The 19209-nt window shown below is 40.2% G+C and overlaps 3 protein-coding genes across 5 annotated transcripts in view; 1 reads left to right on the plus strand and 2 right to left on the minus strand.

Moving 5' to 3' along the window:
* Positions 1-3188: 3188 nt before the first annotated feature.
* Positions 3189-4601, minus strand: LOC133516674 (uncharacterized). The gene has a single exon (XM_061849696.1). The coding sequence runs from the start codon at positions 4599-4601 to the stop codon at positions 3189-3191; it is 1413 nt and encodes a 470-aa protein (XP_061705680.1).
* Positions 4602-4851: 250 nt separating this feature from the next.
* On the plus strand, positions 4852-6978 carry LOC133516450 (DNA polymerase epsilon subunit 2). Its single transcript, XM_061849404.1, has one exon. The coding sequence runs from the start codon at positions 4975-4977 to the stop codon at positions 6550-6552; it is 1578 nt and encodes a 525-aa protein (XP_061705388.1). The 5' UTR covers positions 4852-4974; the 3' UTR covers positions 6553-6978.
* Positions 6966-19209, minus strand: part of LOC133516449 (putative ferric-chelate reductase 1 homolog) — a 44279-nt gene continuing 32035 nt past the window's right edge. For 2 of the 3 annotated variants that reach the window (XM_061849401.1, XM_061849402.1), the window contains exons 2-13: positions 16920-17025; positions 15913-16095; positions 14911-15083; positions 13577-13730; positions 12851-13325; positions 12364-12535; positions 11456-11513; positions 10725-10878; positions 10084-10176; positions 9622-9734; positions 8947-9066; positions 6966-8158 (exon numbers count right to left, since the gene is read on the minus strand). In XM_061849401.1, coding sequence (XP_061705385.1) covers positions 8030-8158; positions 8947-9066; positions 9622-9734; positions 10084-10176; positions 10725-10878; positions 11456-11513; positions 12364-12535; positions 12851-13325; positions 13577-13730; positions 14911-15083; positions 15913-16095; positions 16920-17015 — 1920 coding nt within the window. In that variant the 5' untranslated portion in view covers positions 17016-17025 and the 3' untranslated portion in view covers positions 6966-8029. The remainder of the gene's footprint in view (positions 8159-8946; positions 9067-9621; positions 9735-10083; positions 10177-10724; positions 10879-11455; positions 11514-12363; positions 12536-12850; positions 13326-13576; positions 13731-14910; positions 15084-15912; positions 16096-16919; positions 17026-19209) is intronic. The other variant, XM_061849403.1, reaches the window with a different exon arrangement.

The following is a 19209-nucleotide window of genomic DNA, read 5'->3' on the forward strand; positions in this document are numbered from 1 at the left end:
TATAGCTTAAATAAACAAAAATGACAAATGTTGCCAGTCTAATATGATTTCCTTCAAATTAGGGGTAATTTTGACACGTTGGAAAAAATAACTAAATCTTAAAATAGTCCAAGTAGTCAATGATTTTGAAAATGCTGATTTTAAATGGTTTCTGACAAGATAGTGTCACAGTAATATGATCTATAAATATTACATCAGAGTTCTTTAAAGCGATATTTAATAATTTAAAAAGTGTTCAATTATACAAATATGTTAAATAAAATAAATAAATAAAATAAAATAAAAATAAAAATAAAAATCATTTATTTCGGACGACACAATCCATATTTTGTTAGTTCAAATATACTTAAATTACTATGTTAGTACCTAAACTAAGATGTTGGGAGGTCCAGTGCCTAATTAATGCACTGTCCCATCTCCCTGCCACGACGGCCAGGAGACTGTGGCGGCTGTCGCGCACCCTTCGGAGCGTCGCGGCGCAGCGCTTGCGCATCGTCGCGTGGAAACCGTCCACATGCGCGTCGGCGAACATGCCCGACGCACTGCAGTATCGCGGCAGCCGCAACAGTACCCTGAACGCGTCATTGTACTGTACACGCATGGCATTCATAGAACGCTGCGTGTATCTCGTCCACAGGCTGCAGGCGTACAGCGAAGTACAATACGCTCGAAAAAGTGTTATTTTAACTTGCGCTGTACACCTGCTGAACCTACGGGCGACCATATTAGCCCTAATAGCTAATGCCCTACGCTCGCGTTCGATGTCTGCGTCGTCACGCATATCGTCGGTGACCAAGTACCCAAGATACTTAAAGGAATAAACCCTCCTCAGTTGTACGCCATTCAAGCGAATGGGTGGGACGTATGATGGGCACTTGCTCCCCGCCTTAAAAACCATGTACTCACTTTTCGCGACATTATATCGTAAGTTATGTTTTTGGGCATAAGACTCGCACTTCTCAATTAGTATTCTTATACCACCGATCGATGGGCTCAACAGTACCATGTCATCGGCATAACTTATATTATTAAAGCACACCCTATCTATATGACAACCAACATGAGTACTGCTGAGCTCACCGATCAGGGCATCCATATACAAATTGAACAGCTTGGGTGAGGTCAACCCCCCCTGCCTCACCCCGCACTCGAGTCCGTACTCGTCGGACATCACGTCACCCCAACGCACACTATTTCTCTGGCCAGAGTACCAACACCTAAATATGCGTGTGAGTTCTCGAGGAAATTGCACATCGTCAAGTTTTTTCCAAAGTAAATTGTAATTAACAAGATCGAAGGCTTTACTAAGGTCTAAAAAACACGCATAAATAGGTGTTTTCCTACGCGTATAGTACTCGACAGCCTGCTTCAAACAAATAATAGCACTTTCGGTAGATAAGCCTGCACGGAAGCCGAACTGCGCGTCGTGCAATTTTAAATACCTATCCAATTGTACGTTGAGCAGGCCGTCGAGCACCCTCGCTACAATTGTTGCCAGAGAAATAGGTCTATAGTTAGCACTATCCGAAATGTCACCCGTCTTATTTTTGACAATAGGTATTACAATCGTTTTTGTCATAAGCGGCGGTAGGTAAGAGTGACATATGCATAGGTTATAAAACATTGCTAGTACTCGAGGCAGGTGGGGACCGGCACACTGCAGGTGCTCGATGCTCAAGTGGTCGTGACCGGGAGATTTACCCCTTTTCATACCTTTTATTATTTGACTTACGTCGCTAATACTGAACCTGGTCTGTGACTCCCCGTCCAGTCCGCCAGCATCGAGGACCTGCTGCGGTTCGACCTCGCCGATGTCGGTGGAAGAGCACCTCACATTGAACTGTTCCATAAACACGTTAGCAATACACTTAGGATCCGAGATACCGTTAACGCTTACAGACAGACCAGGCCTAGACTCCATTCTTTTCGTGCTTTTCCAAAAGTTTTTAAAATCATTATTTTTATGGTGAGTGGCAAGTAAATCCATTTTTATCTGTTCTTGATGATTCTGGACCCACCTTAGTCTCGATTTAAATACCTTTCGACTGTGACACATAGCATCAAAAATAGATCCCCCCCTGGGCTTGCCGTACCAGACCCACTCCTCGAATCTAGCCCTCGCCTCTCTGTGCGCATCACTAACATGCTTATTCCATCCTATTACCTTCTTTTTAACACTGGCTAGACCACTCGTGACGGCCTTACTGCATGAAGAAGCTTCACATAGCGAGGATATTATTTTAAGGTACAAATTATCAAGTATCCTGCAATGTTCATAGTTATCCATACAGTATCCGTCATAGCAGTTGGAAAGCTCAGAAAGAAAATCAATAGTCTTTAATAGTTCGTTACATTTATTCATATAATTCTCTATTTCATAGGAAGTTCTCTCCCCCCAAACAACGTTCTTTTTATTCGAGATTACACTGTTTTCCTTATTATTATTACATATGTGCTTAGATTTAACCGCGTCAAGATTACATTTCATTACAATGGGATAATGATCTGAACAGTAAACATCATAGTCGATATACACATCTATAATAGTGTCCCACGCAGCTGTTGTGGTCACGCAATGATCTAACCATCGTTTCGACCCGTGTGTTTCACTTAAGTACGTATGCGCGCCCGAGTCTATGCCTAGTTTTACCGTATCGGCACAAATCCACCCCTGTTCCGCACAAAAACTAGACATCTCGTCCCAAAACAACTCACCCGGGTGCGCGTTGAAGTCACCTAATATATAAACATTTTCAACGCAATTTTCTTTTACAATAGCGTCTATTGCACTCATACACTGCACGAAATCAGGTAAGTTATCCACACCATTGATTGGCATGTATACGCAAAATATTATTATATGCTTATCGCCCGACGATATCTTAACCGCACTGATTCTAACATTGTCGCACTGGATAACCGTAGTCGATGGAAACAACTTCTTACGCCATAAAATAGCAGTCCCGCCGAACGGCCGGCCCCGCAGGATACCCGTAGACGTGTCAACTGCTGATGTTCCGGTACAGGCAAACTCGTCACTGATGCTGCTTAGATATCCGAGGTCATGAGGTAGAATCCAAGTCTCTTGTAAAGCTATAATATCAGCCGTGCTACACAATCGTTTTATATCATCAATTGACCGCTTAACACTTCGACAGTTAAAAGAGCAAAGGGTAACTTCATTTATTTTACTTATTCCCATTGACTGCTTTGTTGTTAGAACTCGTCGTAGCGTGCGTAGCAATAGTAGCGTCCACCGTAGCACTCACAGCCGCTTGGGAGGTAGATGCGTAATCATTGTTTTCGGTAGGTTTATAACTAGAAGTTATAAAACGGCGAAATATAACTCCGCTCGGCCACAACTTCTCGTCCAGAAACATATTCACTTTATTTTTGCACACGTAGAACTTATAAGCGTTGTGATTGCTGTTTTTATTTTTCATAACTATTTGATCAAGCGAGATGTTATCTTTGGTTTTTTCGCGTATATATTCCGTAATATCTGATTTCGAAGTATCCTTATGCACATTTGTAATCAAAATAGGAACTTTCGGTTCAGCAGCTCGAAACTTGCAGTTGATATCCGCCTTGCCCATCTTTCCGATAAGGCGGTTCTTCGGGGCCTTAAATGACGGCTTTTTTACTGTACACCATTCTCCTTCGCTTGCTACACTTGCAAATGTCTTTTGTTGGTTGTTTCCCTCTACAGCAGGCAGATTCGTAGATTCCGAAGCTCCGATCACCTGGCTGGCCGCGCATGATAATTGTTTTAAACTAGATTTATGTTGTTTACTTTGCGGCTGCTCCGTTGAAATGACAGGCGACGGCGGTGAGGAGGGTGGCGGAGGGGGCCGCTGCACAGTATCGGGCGCATGCGCACACGCATTGTTTTGATTGATGTTCGGTTTTAAGTTTAAGACACTCTGTCGCAACGGTGAGCAGGATGGCGACTTGTGAGATTCGTGCGGGCTGGAGTGAGACCGCGTATCTTTGTTTTGATCGTCATTGTTATATTCGCTGCTTCTAGATAATGCGTCAAAGTTGGTAATGCCCATTGGTCCGCTGTTCAAATAACCGCCGCGTCTGCCAACGTTTACATTCAAATATGACTGGCTAACGTTCTGATAAAATGGATCACTTACATATGAAATCCTGCGATCCAAGAGCTTCTTTTCCAGGTTTTCTAGCATCTCCGTTGTAGCATACTGTGACTTTATGATTCGCAGTTCATTTCTAAGCACCACAATATCCTTTAAAAGCGACGTTACGTCTACAGAGTCAAAATCCACCGGCGGCAATTTGTGTAGATCGCGGGCAACGAACACTGGAAATTTATCAGGCTCCGTAACCCGGGCTAACTCGATAATGTCGTCAATATCACGGCGTTCTTTCCCGTCGTTTTTTCGGACAATTTTTCTCTTTCGCGCAGGGAGAGATAGAAATAATAAGTCCTTAGCCTTCTTGATATCTTCCGCCGAGTAAAAATCCACACATATTCTACTCATGCTCTCGTCGTCCATCACATGCAACTTATTAACAACAAAAGTCAAGAGTTCGTTTATCACAATATCACAACTACTGCACTTCAGAGTAACTGCCATGATGCGAGTTCACGGCGGCTAGCTAACAGCGACACGGCCGTACGAACGGATGCGCGCGCGCGACTGAACTAAAAACTGTATTATTTTTTCACATGTATTTTGTAAGCTAGTATAAATGGAACGTTAAAAGCTTAAACCCTAATTTTGCTCCTGAGAGCCTTCGTCTGTTTACTACTACTAGCATACCTTTTTGTGGGATTTAACAATTCAAATATGGCTACACTAAATAGCTGTCAAAGCAGGTGGTCAATGTCATGTTGTCAAGCTGACGTTTAGTCGGAAGTGTTTTCGCGCGTATGATGTCCGGCGAACAGAACATGTTATTTTTATAAATAAACGCGGGTTTCGTGAACATTAAGCATATTCTTAAACCATGGGTGACCTGCAAAAGATACGATCGGAGGTCAACAATGCGTTCAAGCTTAGCGGCTTCACAATACGTCGCGAAGCTAGTACCTTCGTGACCGAAATGGTTTCCTCTCTAACGCCGCGCGAAAGAACGAAAATGATCGACAAGTTAACCGCCCATTTAATGCACCAGTGTATATCTCAGCCTATTTTAGAGAAGGAACATCTAGAAACTGCCTATAGGGAGTGTTCTACTGCCGGACTTGAAGAGACCGAATCAGTACTAAGTGTGATTGATGACTTTAGTATTCCTAAACTGGTATATGATAACGAAAGGAAGAAGTTCAGTAAAAGCGTGGATACCGACCGTCACTTGTATCCAGAGCCTAAATGGAAAGCTCAGTACTTGATAGACAGATATACTATAATTTGGCAAAGGACTGTTAGAAACAAGTTGTTTGCTCAAGAAGTTCTGCCATCTATGGAGCAAGAGAAACGATTTCAGTTGCGAAAAATCGAGGTTCTACTTAGTTCTTCAAGTAGAGTTGACGAGGTTATAGTGTTAGGTTTGTTAACTCAGTTAACTGAAGGGAAGTTCTACCTAGAAGACCCAACTGGGAGTGTAGAATTAGATATGAAAGAAACTAGGTATCATTCAGGACTGTTTACAGAAAGCAGCTTTGTTTTAGCTGAAGGATTCTTTGAAGACAAGGTATTCCACGTCATGGGTCTAGTTTTACCACCTTCAGAGAGCAGAGCAACATCTTTAAACTATTTCGGAAACTTGAACACTTTTGGAGGAAAGTCAAAGAACTTGTTAAAGAATTCACAAAATCTACTGAAAGTAGAGCAGGAGAATGAAGACGGAATGATTATTTTCTTATCTGATGTTTGGTTTGACAATCTCAAAGTGATGGCAAAACTAAAAACATTATTTACTGGTTATAATGAGTTCCCACCTATCGCCATTGTGTTTATGGGAGAGTTTCTGTCATGCCCTTATGGGTACGAACATAGTACACAGCTTAAAGCTGCCTTAATCAATTTGGCGGACATGCTATACCCATTTACTAAGCTACGAGAAGTCTGTAAGTTTATATTTGTCCCCGGCCGAGGAGATCCCGCTGCACCTAACATCCTGCCTAGACCGCCAATTCCAAACTCTGTTACAAAAGAAATAAGGGATAAATTGGGAGATACAGTAATTTTTACTTCAAACCCCTGCAGAATACAATACTGCACACAAGAAATAATCTTAATAAGGCAGGATTTGGTAACGAAAATGTGTAGAAACTCGATACATTTTCCAGAAACCGGTGATATACCAGACCATTTGACGAAAACATTGCTGAGTCAGTGCACTCTGTCTCCATTGTCTTTAGGAATACAACCAGTTTACTGGAGACACGCAGATGCTTTAAGCTTGTACCCGATGCCGGACCTGGTCGTGGTTGCAGACCACTTCCAGCCGTATACAAGGGCATACCAAGACTGCCAAATTATCAATCCAGGATCATTCCCTAGGACAGAGTTTTCATTCAAAGTTTATATTCCGGCTTCAAAGACAGTTGAAGATTCACAAATACCCAAAGAAGATAGTTGATGAAAAATGTTGCAAAAATCAAGAACAATTAATATGGAAAAATGTTTGTATTTTACAAAAAATTAAGAAGCATGTATTAAATAGGTTCTTCAATTTAATTGAATTTATTATAGCAGTGTTGCAAAACCAGTTGAATAAATTGATGTAGGTACACAACAATATTTTATAAATCTTTGATTTTTAGGTTTCTCAGTTATAGGTAACTCGGATGGATTTTGAGTTATGGTTCATGATGATGTAATTAGAACATTGGCTCTGTGTGACTGATAAGTGTCACTAAACAAAAATTAAATTAATAACTATGTTCATTCCCAAGCTAAGTAGTGTACTAGAAAACACTTCTTACCTTACAAACTATGCAGTTAACTGGTAGAGCCATATGGTTATAGGGGAAAACTGGAAAAATAATACAATTTATGCATTTTACTTTTTGTTTTATTTTCTATAAACAAATATTTACAATATATATCAATCAAAAATCTATTGTATAGTGTTGGAGAATAAAACTTGTATGAAAATGACTAATAAAAAAAATTGGTCACTTACGCAAAATGGCAGTGTCAGTTTTGTATAATTTCATAAAAAAATCCACCTTGTATGTTGAGGAAATTAACATTTTAAGAAGAACAAGGGATTTTAGAAAGGAAAGAAGGGTTATGGAGTACTTAATTAAATATAAGGAAGATAATTAGTGTAAAAGAAATAAATTAAAGTTTATAAATGCTAAAATAATCTGTGGTTGTTTGTATATTACACATTTAATATAAGAGATTTATTAGGAAAGTGACATTTAATTAATATAACTATATGCGTTACTTATTCAACTATAAGAGATTCAAATTGCACCATATAAATTAATATTCAAGAGTAAAATCTGCTCTAAAAACGATAAAAATTTAACATTATTTTTAAACACTGTTTATATTTTCGTGAAAAATGTAAACACTAGTAGTCATAATTTTAAGAAATACTACTTCACTGACTATATAATTACAAATTGGGATGAAAATACAATATTATATCAATGAACTTCGTCAAACATTCTCACAACTATGAAATGCATTGTTGAATATTTAAATAAATAAAAAGTTTAAATAATTTCTTACTAAACCAACAAGAGAGTTGTGGAAATTTTATATAGATTTAAATGTTCCAAAGTTTTATAATATACCTATATCTAATATTGAATTTTATTTAAGGACGGATTCATTACTGAGCAAGTAACTACATATCTTAATAATATTTCAAAATCTACAACCACATTCAAAAATATTGGAACTCAGCGGCGGAACATAAAAATCAACGGATATCACTTTGGAAAAGTTCTAAGTACCTACCTGTTTATCATTTTTAACCTAAAACCAAGTTTCAAGGTAGGTTCAAAATTGAAAGTGTACTTTAAGCTGAATTGTGAAAAGACCTAAGTGTGCTTTACATTTTCAACTTAAAACTAATCTTATGAATAAAGTTTTAAGGTTCAAGCTCCCATGATGGTGTTGTAGGTGTCCCCGATGGGCGCGAGGGCGACTAGGCAAATCATGGCCACGACGAATATGAGGATAATGGGCGCGTAGATGCCGAGGAGTAGTCGTCGGAAGCTGGAGAACTGAAATTGTAATACATTCAATTATTCAAGATTATTTTGTTACTTATTGGCCGTTGCTCGTATAGTTGGAATTTTCTAATGTGATTTTTTGGGATTAAGCCCCTAATCATGAATTTGAACTACATATATAAGTAGGATGTTTAATTGCTTTTTAAACGGGCTTTTTCCCGTTGAGTTATTGGCAGTAGCAGTAGTAACCGCTGCATAAAAGAAACAATACCTTTTGTTTAACAGATTAGGGGTTTGAGCCGAAAAAAAAAACACCTCCGAAAATTCAAACTAAGGTCAGGCGGGTTAAGAGAAACGTACTTCATTTTGATCGGGGTAAGGGAAACCGTATGGGGAAAGTCCTACGTAGGTATTTTTAAGTCAATGCATTAGGTTTACTTTAGATATTATCATTTTATTTATTTTATAATATTTTTAAGTCGCTCTATTTATTTTCCCTGCAAGTGTCCCTCTTGCCCCATAGTTCCTCTTACCTCACCTAACCTTATACATATTGTGGCAGAGTAGGCCAATCGAAAGGACGATGCGGTGGAGCGAGATCACAATACTTCTTGCTCCTTCTAACGCATAACTGCGTCCCTTAGATTGGAATGTGTTGGCCCAATATGTATGTCGTGGCCAGATTTTAGAATTGATAATTTCATGATGTTATATACCTATGCTAACCTAACCTGCACGCCGATACTTCTGTCGTCCACGAAGCTAGATGTGCGCCGCCTTCGGTCTTATTTATAACGCCTCAGAGGATACAACCCAGACCTAAATGTATATTCGCTTACCGGTGCGTCGATGCTCCTGTCGACCTGCGAGGCCTGCCGCTGCTGTCCCATCATGTCCTTCATAGGGAACACGTTAACGGGACTGCGGCTGATCTTGCCCTCTGACACGCACACAGTTAGCTGCAATAACACCACCGTTTATACACCACACTTAGTCCCAAACTAAGCTACCCTCTACCACAAAACTACAGTGTACCTACTCCCTCACCAACCGGGCTACAGTACAAATATGTAAGCTATCAGCGTAAGCTTCAAGCGTCTATCTACGTTTAATAAAATTAAATTATAACTAACTTACGTAAGTGTTAAACGATCATCGCTCGACATGTTTCGATCTATTAGGATCGAATGGACTGCATATTTTGAGTCGCACGGGAGATAGTTTATCTCAGTGTTTTTCAACCTTTTTTAGAACGCAACCGCCTTAGCATTAGAGACATTTTCGACCCTCTTCGCATAAAAAGTTAGTCGCTAACGTGCTCGCCCAGGGAATCGCGACGCAGAGGTTGAAAAACACTGTTCTATTTGTTCTGTGTTAAGAGCTACAATGACCTTGGAACAAATTGCATGTGATTTTTATACATTGCCGACCAAAGTGCAACGAATTCAATCGATCGACCAAATGTACCAATCGCACGCGATTTGTTGTACATATCAGATTAGTATTAAACTCACGGAAAGAACGACATGCATGATGACGTGGAAAGCAACGAAGGCCGCCAGTACGAACACGCTCCACGGAGGCAGCTCCGCCTTCTGAAGGTAGACCGCCAGGAAGATTGTTGCGACTGTAACGGGAAAAGTAGTGTAGGTAAGGCGTTGGCGAACCACGGCTCGTGAGCCGCATGCGACAGCCTAGACTAGAGATAAAACACTGACTCTTCGAAACACCTAAAAAAATAACACTTCTTGTCTTGGACCACTCAAATGCTTTTGAGATTCCTAAAACTGGTGATTTCTGCTTCTTGATTGCCGAGCTCTGCTGCATGTGAATGACATGAGTCTATAAAACGCCTCTAGAGAGACGAAAGATAACCAATGCGTTAGGGAGGGACAGTATTATTTGTCAATTATCAATTTTCTTAACCATAGCACCAATTATGGTCTCAGGTGGGATATTAACTAAAATAAACTTACTGCCTAAAATGTGCGCGGCGTTGCCAAACAGCCAGTGCACCCAGTTGAAGATAGGCCTCTTCTTAGTTCCAGGGTGTGGCCTGAAATAAGCACCTGCAAAGAGAACAAAAATACTTTTTGCATTTTATTGTTTTTAATGTATTACTAAAAAATTGGCATCACATATGTGTAAAGTAAGTATGTCACGCCAGGGGGTAGCTTTATAAAGGTCTGTAACCTGACAGGTATAGGTATAAACAGAAGTTTCTTTCTAACAAATATGCTATAAGTACCGTAAAACGGGGTCAGTAGAAATCTTGGGGTGGATAGAGAAATTGTGAATATTTTCTTTCAAGTTGTTATATTCCAATACCCACCACTATGATTAGTTAGATTTTTTTGGGATACATACCTATAGAGTAGGTAGAATATTGCCCATAAATTACCTACTTTTTTTTCTTTCATACTTCAAAGCCTCACCGAGGTAATGTAGCCTGTCTAAACTTTGCTTTAGCGGTACATTTAGTCATACGTAACAATTCGAAAACGAAACGAAAAACAAGGTTTAGGTACTCATAGTCAGTTTTTGACTTCCGTTTCTAAGGTATTACAACCATATGCGTTTGAGGTGTTAATAAATATAAATTCTATGGGATACTGACCAATGGGCTGTATAAAGCACAGCACAACCGTAACGATGCCGGTAATTGCATGAGGGTTGTCTCCTGTAGTGGACCACCCGCCGACCTCCACGAGGATTAGGATGAAGCCTGTCACGGTCAGCAGCCACGTCAGCACCATCAGCATTCGGTGGTACTGTTGACAAAATACGGACAATTTACAAATCAATATGGCCTATGAAGTACGTATCCATATTTAGAAACTGGAAGAAGCAGTCAGGGAAGGACCCAACAAGATGGATCGATTATCGACGCAGGGAACAGTTTGGATGAGGGTGGCACCCGACCGGTGTTATGGATATTCTCGGGGGACATCCATGTCCCGCAGTGGATGTCTTTCGGCTGATATGATGATGATAGCCACCAGATAGTCATTATTGAACAAAGTTTAATGTAGATAGGAAGTAATAAAATAAGTTGTTCAAGATCAAGATTTTCGAGTAGGTAAGGGTGTAAAGTTAACTTAGTGCATTTCACATTTTGCTTAATGAGATGAGTGAGATGCAAATACACATTGGAACAAGAAATTGGACAGATGGAATACCGCCCTAAGTGACAAATAGAGTCCGTACAAGTTAATTCTGTACCGACTTTCATACTTACAACGAAGTGTGGGGGTGTCATTAGAAACGTAACATTTTCATAGAAATTTGATTCTTATTATGAAATTCCCATAGTTAGTAATGACTAATCAAGATAGTGAAAGTACTCACGGCGAACCAAATGTCCTTTCCACCTAGTTGCTTTCCGACCCACGTTTGTCTGAAATACCTGTAACAATAATAAAACAAAAAAATGACTATGGTCCTCCAAGCCGGATGTCTCGATCCAAGATCGTGGTGGAAAGATGAAAAGTAGCATTTAGAATTGTCAAATTACAGTAGGTAATTATACAATAGGTAGTAGGTTATTGACTTTTAAGTATGCAACTCGGTAATAACTGATTTATTTGGATACTTCGTCACTGGGCGAGGGTGCGGGTGTTATTTAACTGTGAAATAATCCTGCATTTGTCCATATACTTTTTGTTAATACATTGACTCCTTGTACCCTTGTATCTCGAGAGCAAGCGTGTGCTGTTCGCTTACCATCAGGCGAGCCGCGACCGTACGATCGATGTTACTGTCGTAGTAAAAAAAAAGTATTTTACAGTAGGTACATATGGGGCTACTTTATAGCACTAGTGCGAGAAGTAGCATATTACGTTACTGTGTCGAACATTTAAAGGGCCATATGTACTGTAAAACGTTGTACGATACATGTGCGAATAGGTAATTCGCAACTCGTGTCGATTTAAAACACTCCCTTCGGTCGTGTTTTAATTTATCGCCACTCGTTTCGAATTTCCTATTTTTCGCACTTGTATCGTAATGTACTATTTTATGTACTTCTCATCTGCATGTCTATTCAAGTACTTATTGAGACCTTTCTAATCAACCTAAACTCGATGAATTTGTGTTTTTCCATCGAGGAGTTCCGTTTGCTTCCTTCCGACAGCACTATCAGTTCAGCTACAGATGTATTCCAAATTTCAACTGAATCAGACACCGGGAAGCATTATACCTTCATAATACAAAGAGGTATATGCAGTGAAGCTAAATTAAAGTGTGGAAAAACTTACCGTGCCAGTAAAATGCCCAGTGAAGCGCTTCCCAGCCAGGCGGCGATCATGAAGCTTCCGTGCAACTTGAGCAGCAGCTTGGAGGCTCCTGCGGCCGCGCCCACACTGGACAGGGCGAGCGGCTCGCCCGTCGACTCGTACGCGAGGCTGTGGAAGCCTACTCGCTCGGCGTCTGTAGGCAAAACAATAGGTACACGTTATTAGCTCATGTCATTAGCTCTCACTAGAAGACGTGATGTACCTAAGTTCAAACTTGTAGGTACATTTTAGAAAACTTTTTTTATGAGTAAGTATAATAGAGATTGGAAACCAAAATTAGCTCCGTTGCCAATTGCTGTTCGTCGAGTTTCTTCATTTCCTAATTAAGCTATTGACGACATTTCTAAGATAACAAAACTCTCAAAATGTTTGAAGGAATAGTGCAAAAACTTGAAGACTTGTCTGGACAAACATCCCTTTATTACCCAAAAACCAGAAGGAAAATCACCTTTCATACTATCTCCAGAAACCACCATCAAGTTGTACTTCGTCGCAGCCAAATTGAACGTCTGTCCCATAACTTTAGATTCCACATCTCTCGTGAACTTGCAGTAAAGCTTCCCATCGATCACAGAAGACTCTAAAAGCTGAACAATATCCTGAGGGGAGTCAGATCTTCGCACGAAGGGCTCCACTTTAGGGTAAGTCCAGGATGTGAAGAGACTGACTCTTCCGTTGTCGTTCCTGACGCATTCCATGGCACTGTCGTCTCCCATCTTGTTGTCCATGCTCAGAGCAGCAGCGACGTATTTAGGGTTGTCCGTTCCCTGGATCTCGAAGGTGTATTTATCGCCAGCGACGAAGATGGCCACGATGGCCTTGCAGTTGCCGGCGTTGAGGCAGTTCTGGGGCACGCCGTAGCAGAGCTTAGTGTCGGCGCAACCCTGGTAGATGGTGTCGAGTTGGATAGGAACTGCTTTTGGCTGGAAAAGAGATTAAGTTACAATTACTCCCACTTACATCTTAGGCAACGGTTTCTTTTAGTCTCCGGATTGTTAGTTAGTAAATTGGTTCCACTTGACCACTACGTTAAAGAACGTACGTACGTACTACGTTATATTAGATAGTTTAGAAAATTGGAACCTTTTCAGTTGGCATAACTTTGAATAATTTGATGCAACTATTATACGAGTAGAAGATATAGAAAGCTCTGCTATATTGAAATTCAAGTTACCTTAGACTCCATAACCGCAGGAGGACCCACGGTGGGTCTCTGAGTGGTGGCAGGCGCAGTCGTAGTGGTGACCACGGTATCAGGGGTAACCACTTCCACCACTGGTGATTCCACATTCTTCCAAAAGGTCGCGTAGCTTTGTGCTACTGTTGCTCTGAAATGAAACATATCTTCGAAATCATGTCATCAAAATACATTCTACTGATATTGGAAAATGACTCACACCATCATGTCCATCACAGGTTTGGAGAACTAGAGCCTGGCCAAGTGACAAAGGTTTACAGAATAAACCAATCAAAACTTACGAGTAGAAATAATCAAGTGACTTTTATTTCGCATGTGTTATGAAGTATCCCAGTAAGTACATTTTTATTTTCGATTGGTGTTTGTCGATAAATCATCGTCATCGTGGCTACAGCCATTTGTATGCAGGAATCTTGGGTATGCTCGTTACGTTAGATTGGATACCAATAGTAATTCGCTACCGAAACACCTCACCGGCTTTTTCACTGCTGAGTCATTATAGGTAACTGGCGTGACTATTGTAGTTCACGGTTATATCACTTGCCAAGGTCAGGTCTTTCAACCTTGATTCTCGAGCGGTTTGCGAATTTTGTGAAGAATTCTCCGGTTCCGCGTTTGGGCGAAACAAAGCGGCATGTGGAATTTGACTCTTTGAAGTAAAAGTACCTTTGGCCTTGCCGCTTCTACCTATTTTGAGATATGCTAGCAACCATGATAAATAACTGGTAATGCTAAAAAGCTCCTGCTGTACCAGTACCACCAGTATAATAAAATTAAGATAGCGCTTTTATCAAATATTTCTGCGCTCGACTGGGTAAAACAATTTATGATTCCGTTGCCGACTGACCGTAGGAATAACCACAAACGGCACCTTGTGGTTTTGTGGTTTGCTCACAGTCCCAGCATGAAAAAACAAAAGATGGTGCCAACAATCACCTACTGACTACTGTCATCTGTCTATGATCTATCACTGTTTTCTCACCAACATACAAGCACATTTTCGATTCCTCTAAGTAAGCCAGTGCAAGCTTGATCTAAAGTCTTGAAAATCTGTACTGGCAATAGCTTTGTGCTCAAGGCGAATGACTTTCTACTGCCACCACAATATTTGAGATCATAATATTTACCTGAACTCGATTCCTCCCAGGAAATAAGTAGACGCTTGTCACAGGAAAGTCTGCGCCGGCTTCTCCTTCGGGTTGGAGTAGATATGTAACAATCCCATTGTCGTCGTGGCAGCCAATCTACGTGTCCTTGAGCTCTATGACTACCAGGAACTTAAATTAGTGTCGCAATGTTCAAGGTGTTACCTGAACTCGATTCCTCCAAGGAAGTCAGTGGGCGCTTGCCACAGGAAAGTCTGCGCCGGCTTATCCTTAGGGTTGGAGTGCGTTACAGTGTCGTTGTCGCCGCGGCAGCTGATGATCTGCGTATCCTCAGGATCGGGGACTGTCAGGAACTTGCCCACGATAGTGTCGGGGTTCTGAAAAGAAGATGGACATTTGGAATTAATAGCGATTTCGTTTTGGCTAGTATGTCTATACCTAACAGTATAATTAAAACAGACTTGACAGCACCTGACAGTGCAACGCTTGGTTGGATTGGATCCACAGATTAATAGGATAGGATTAATAGGAGCTATTTGCACTGGAAGGGTCTCTATTGTTTCCCATAAAGTTTTAAGTCATAATGTATTGTTTGTCCGCATTTTCGTTAGTCATAATTTGGTTTTTCTCAGAAACGCGTAACTTTTCAGGATTGCCATAAAACAAACCTAACCTAACCTAACCTATCTATAGGATAATCTAAGGAAATTCCTGAAAAGTTAACGGTTTCAGAGTTATGACTAATGATAATATGACTATCATTACATTATGACTTTCAATAATTATGTCAAACAAAGGGATCCCGCACTGGAAATATATGCTGTCGTATTTACAACACGACAACCACCACTCACCACACTTTTTGTGCCAACACCACTTTTTGTGAGTTTTAAGTGCAGTTATGATGATGTACCAGCATTTGTCTAGCCCGCAGAATCAAGCCGCCAATAGGCACGGGCGCGCCAAACTGGCTGCTAATTATGACGCTGAACGTCGGACCTGGGACGACTAGTTACAGACAAGGTCTGGCTGGAAGGAAGCTGATATATGCATGATACCTGTTCTCGTCTAACCTGCAGTATGAAGCCCGCTAACGGCACGGGCGCACCCGGCTGGCTGCCAATTATAACGCTGAGCGTCGGACCTGGGATAACCAGGTATAGACAAGGTCTAGAAGGAAGCTGATATATGCATGATGGAGTATACCTGTACTTGTCTGGCTTGCAGTATGAAGCCGCCAATAGGCACGGGCGCACCAGGCTGGCTGCCAATCGTGACACTGAGCTTATCTCCCTGTCGGACTTGGGACGAAGACGTCACTACCACATAGGGTGGAACGGAGGTCTGGGGCTCGATGTCAGGATGCCGAGGGAGTTGGTCTAAGCATGACTGAAAAAAATAGAATAATAATATAAAACTATCCGGCGACAATCTTCTTTACATATTCACCAAAATTTCGATGATTATGATCGATTGACTTGTGACGATCGCTTTTATAGGTACTCCGAAAGCATCTTTTAGGTGTTAAGAAATTAAATAACTTTTAATAGGTAACGTAGATAACTATTACTCTTTGACTATACCTATCGGTTGACAAGTTGACTGACATAACTCAAAATCTTTTTCTCTGCTTATTTTAGTTGTTTTCACATTTAAATTAAGTGCAAGCAAGCGTTTATAAGTATTTTCTTGAGAGTCTGGCTCAAATCTTACAAATAAAATTCACACCAATTAGCCTTTCCCAGTATTTTTATAACAACATGTTACATAAAGGTTTCTGTCAGAAACACATAAACTTGATTTAATGGCAGGATTGTGAAATTGGATGCTTTAACATAAGGTTAATGTGGAGAAGACCGTCTATCAGGTAGGACCGTCTACAAGCTCTTTCATCGCTTCTAAAGGCGGGAGTCCACCAGTGTGCGGCACTGCGGCACAAGTATTTTTGTACTGAATATGCTTGTGCCGCACATTGTCGTCCACTGGTTGAACCCCGCCTAAACGCTTGCGTTTGTACACATAAGTACTCCACTTAGAAAAGGTCGGTAACTAATGTCTGACTGAGCGAAGTACCTACGCATAATACGAGAGTTCTCCCTATCCAAAAATGTTATAAGCCGGTTTTAACCACATTGACCTTACAGTTGTTTCTTTTCTAGCCTTCATCATCATCGACCACCAAGGTGACTGACTGACATGAAGATTAGCCTTACCCCAGGAGGTGCTCCAGAGCCATGTTGTTCAGAAGACTGTACGAGCAGCATCAACGCCAGCGCTAGCAGACCCCTGTTCCTTTTCCGAGGTAGCATCTTTCACTTTCTGTAAAGAAAAAAGATAATGAGCACAGAGAAAAGAAACATTACTGTACTACACTAGACAGCTTTTAGGCTTGATTTTTATATTTATGTAAGTTTAAACTTTTAGCTCGCTTTTGTAAGCGCGCAAAGGAGCATTACGGTTATACATCACGTGTTATAATATAAAATGGTAACGTATTGGATAATTTAACTACCTATCTAATACGTTTCCATTTTACAATGTTGTTATCATTTTACAATTTAGGGCATATTATGCAAAACTGCGTAGGGGGCGCACAAACTATATTAAACGAACCACCTAGATGCATATGTCTCATTTATTCCTAACAAACTGTGAAAATTTGTTAAAAACTCTATGGTTTACCGTTTGTGCTAGTGCTGCCTCTGGCGGCAGAACATTGCAGTATTACTACTCCTTATTGTGGACTGTTCTCCAAAATTATTTTGCAACCTTGGCCGATCGCGATCTAAGGTTCTATCAACTGAGAACTTAGCTATTAGTTAGAAAACCATTACTAAAATAGTAATAGTAATATAGTCGTCAAACAATTCATATTTTCTATGGGTAGATAAACCTTTGCGCCTACATTTTGCCGCTTTTTAGGGTTCCGTAGTCAACTAGGAACCCTTATAGTTTCGCCATGTCCGTCTGTCTGTCTGTCTGTCCGAGGCTTTGCTCCGTGGTCGTTTCGGTCATTTTTTTTAGGGTACCTCCCCTACACCTAAATTGGGGGTGAAATTTTTTTTTTTTGCTTCAACCCTACAGTGTGTATCGTTGGAAAGGTCTTCGAAACTATAAGGGTTCCTACTAACTTTTGAACTACCTCTAACTTTTGAACCATGGGTCAAAAAAATATGAAAAAAATCGTGGAAGTAGAGCTTAAGAAAGACATTAAATGCATTATAGCGGACATGATCAATTTAGCTGTTTTTGAGTTATCGCAAAAAGTTTCTCCTTCATATTAAAAATACCTACATCCACAGTTCATCCCTTGGTTAACAATCTACTATACTTTAAGCTCCAGTTTAGCTTATAGTGACGGAAGAGTAACTACGGAACCCTACTCTGAGCATGGCCCGACATGCTCTTGGCCGGTTTTTTCTACTTAATACTGACGGAAATGTCTTGACAGACTATACTTATAATACAGATTTGCGAGGTGCGAATTGTTCCTAAGAACTTGAAAAAAAGTTCTTAAACTTGTTTTAGAAAAAAAAAAACAAAAAAGGATGCTTACAATTTCCATTTGAACAATACATAGGTAAGGTATAGAAAATTTTAAACTATACGTAAGCATTCATTCAAAACAAACCGCATTGCTAAAAACAATGAATAAAAACATAAATATTATTACCGGTTTCGATATGAACTCGTTTACATGATAACAACAGACAATCGTGACTGACGAACCGTGACCATTGGTGGCTTCCATTCCATCAAAAGTGATGGTAACAGTTTTTAAATATACGAAAACAACAGTTAGCACACAATTAGCATATTTACGTATATGTTGAGTCATTAAGACAGGTTTCACGACTTCATATTCTTAAGTTCTTCCTTATTTACACGGAAGTTACGGTTTACTTTTGTTATTCAAGAGTAAGTACGTATAATTCCATTTGAGGAGTTAAAATAAAAGAGGGTAGCCTAGCGGTAATGTGTGCGACTTTTAAGCCGAAGATCGCTGATTCGAATTTCGCCTCCTATTAAGTGTTTACATATTATTATACTTACAATTGAAATATCATTTGATATTTTACCTACCAGTCGCTTTTCCATGAAAGAAAGCATGAGATTTGGCGCCCACGATCGACTTAACTTTTAAACTAAGCTTTTAAGAAATTAGGCACTATGTTACATTAGCGACAGCAATCGCAGTTTAAATCGCAGTCGTGTTTGCAATTACTTATCGTTATATCGCATTAATGGTTTAACGCGACGCGAAAGGTCCCCGAACCTTTGTAGATTCGTTTATGAATTGCCTTTGGAATTTAAGTGTCTTGACCTTTAACTTTCAATACAATTTGAAAATTCTTGGTATGATTAATTAATAACTTTAGTTTGGCTTAAACTGAAGGTCGTGTATATTCGAATTCTGGCCTGTGTCAGTTTCTCGAAACCTACTTTTGTACGAATTACCTTTTTAATTTAAATTTTCCTCATCCTTTTTCGAAATCTTGGCAA

The sequence above is a fragment of the Cydia pomonella genome, chromosome 3 (genome assembly GCF_033807575.1).
Source record: "Cydia pomonella isolate Wapato2018A chromosome 3, ilCydPomo1, whole genome shotgun sequence".
NCBI lineage: Eukaryota > Metazoa > Arthropoda > Insecta > Lepidoptera > Tortricidae > Cydia > Cydia pomonella.

Excerpts from the sequence above, each read along its gene's own strand:
- LOC133516450 (XM_061849404.1), top strand. The coding sequence starts at position 4,975 with ATGGGTGACCTGCAAAAGATACGATCGGAGGTCAACAATGCGTTCAAG.
- LOC133516674 (XM_061849696.1), bottom strand. The coding sequence starts at position 4,601 with ATGGCAGTTACTCTGAAGTGCAGTAGTTGTGATATTGTGATAAACGAA.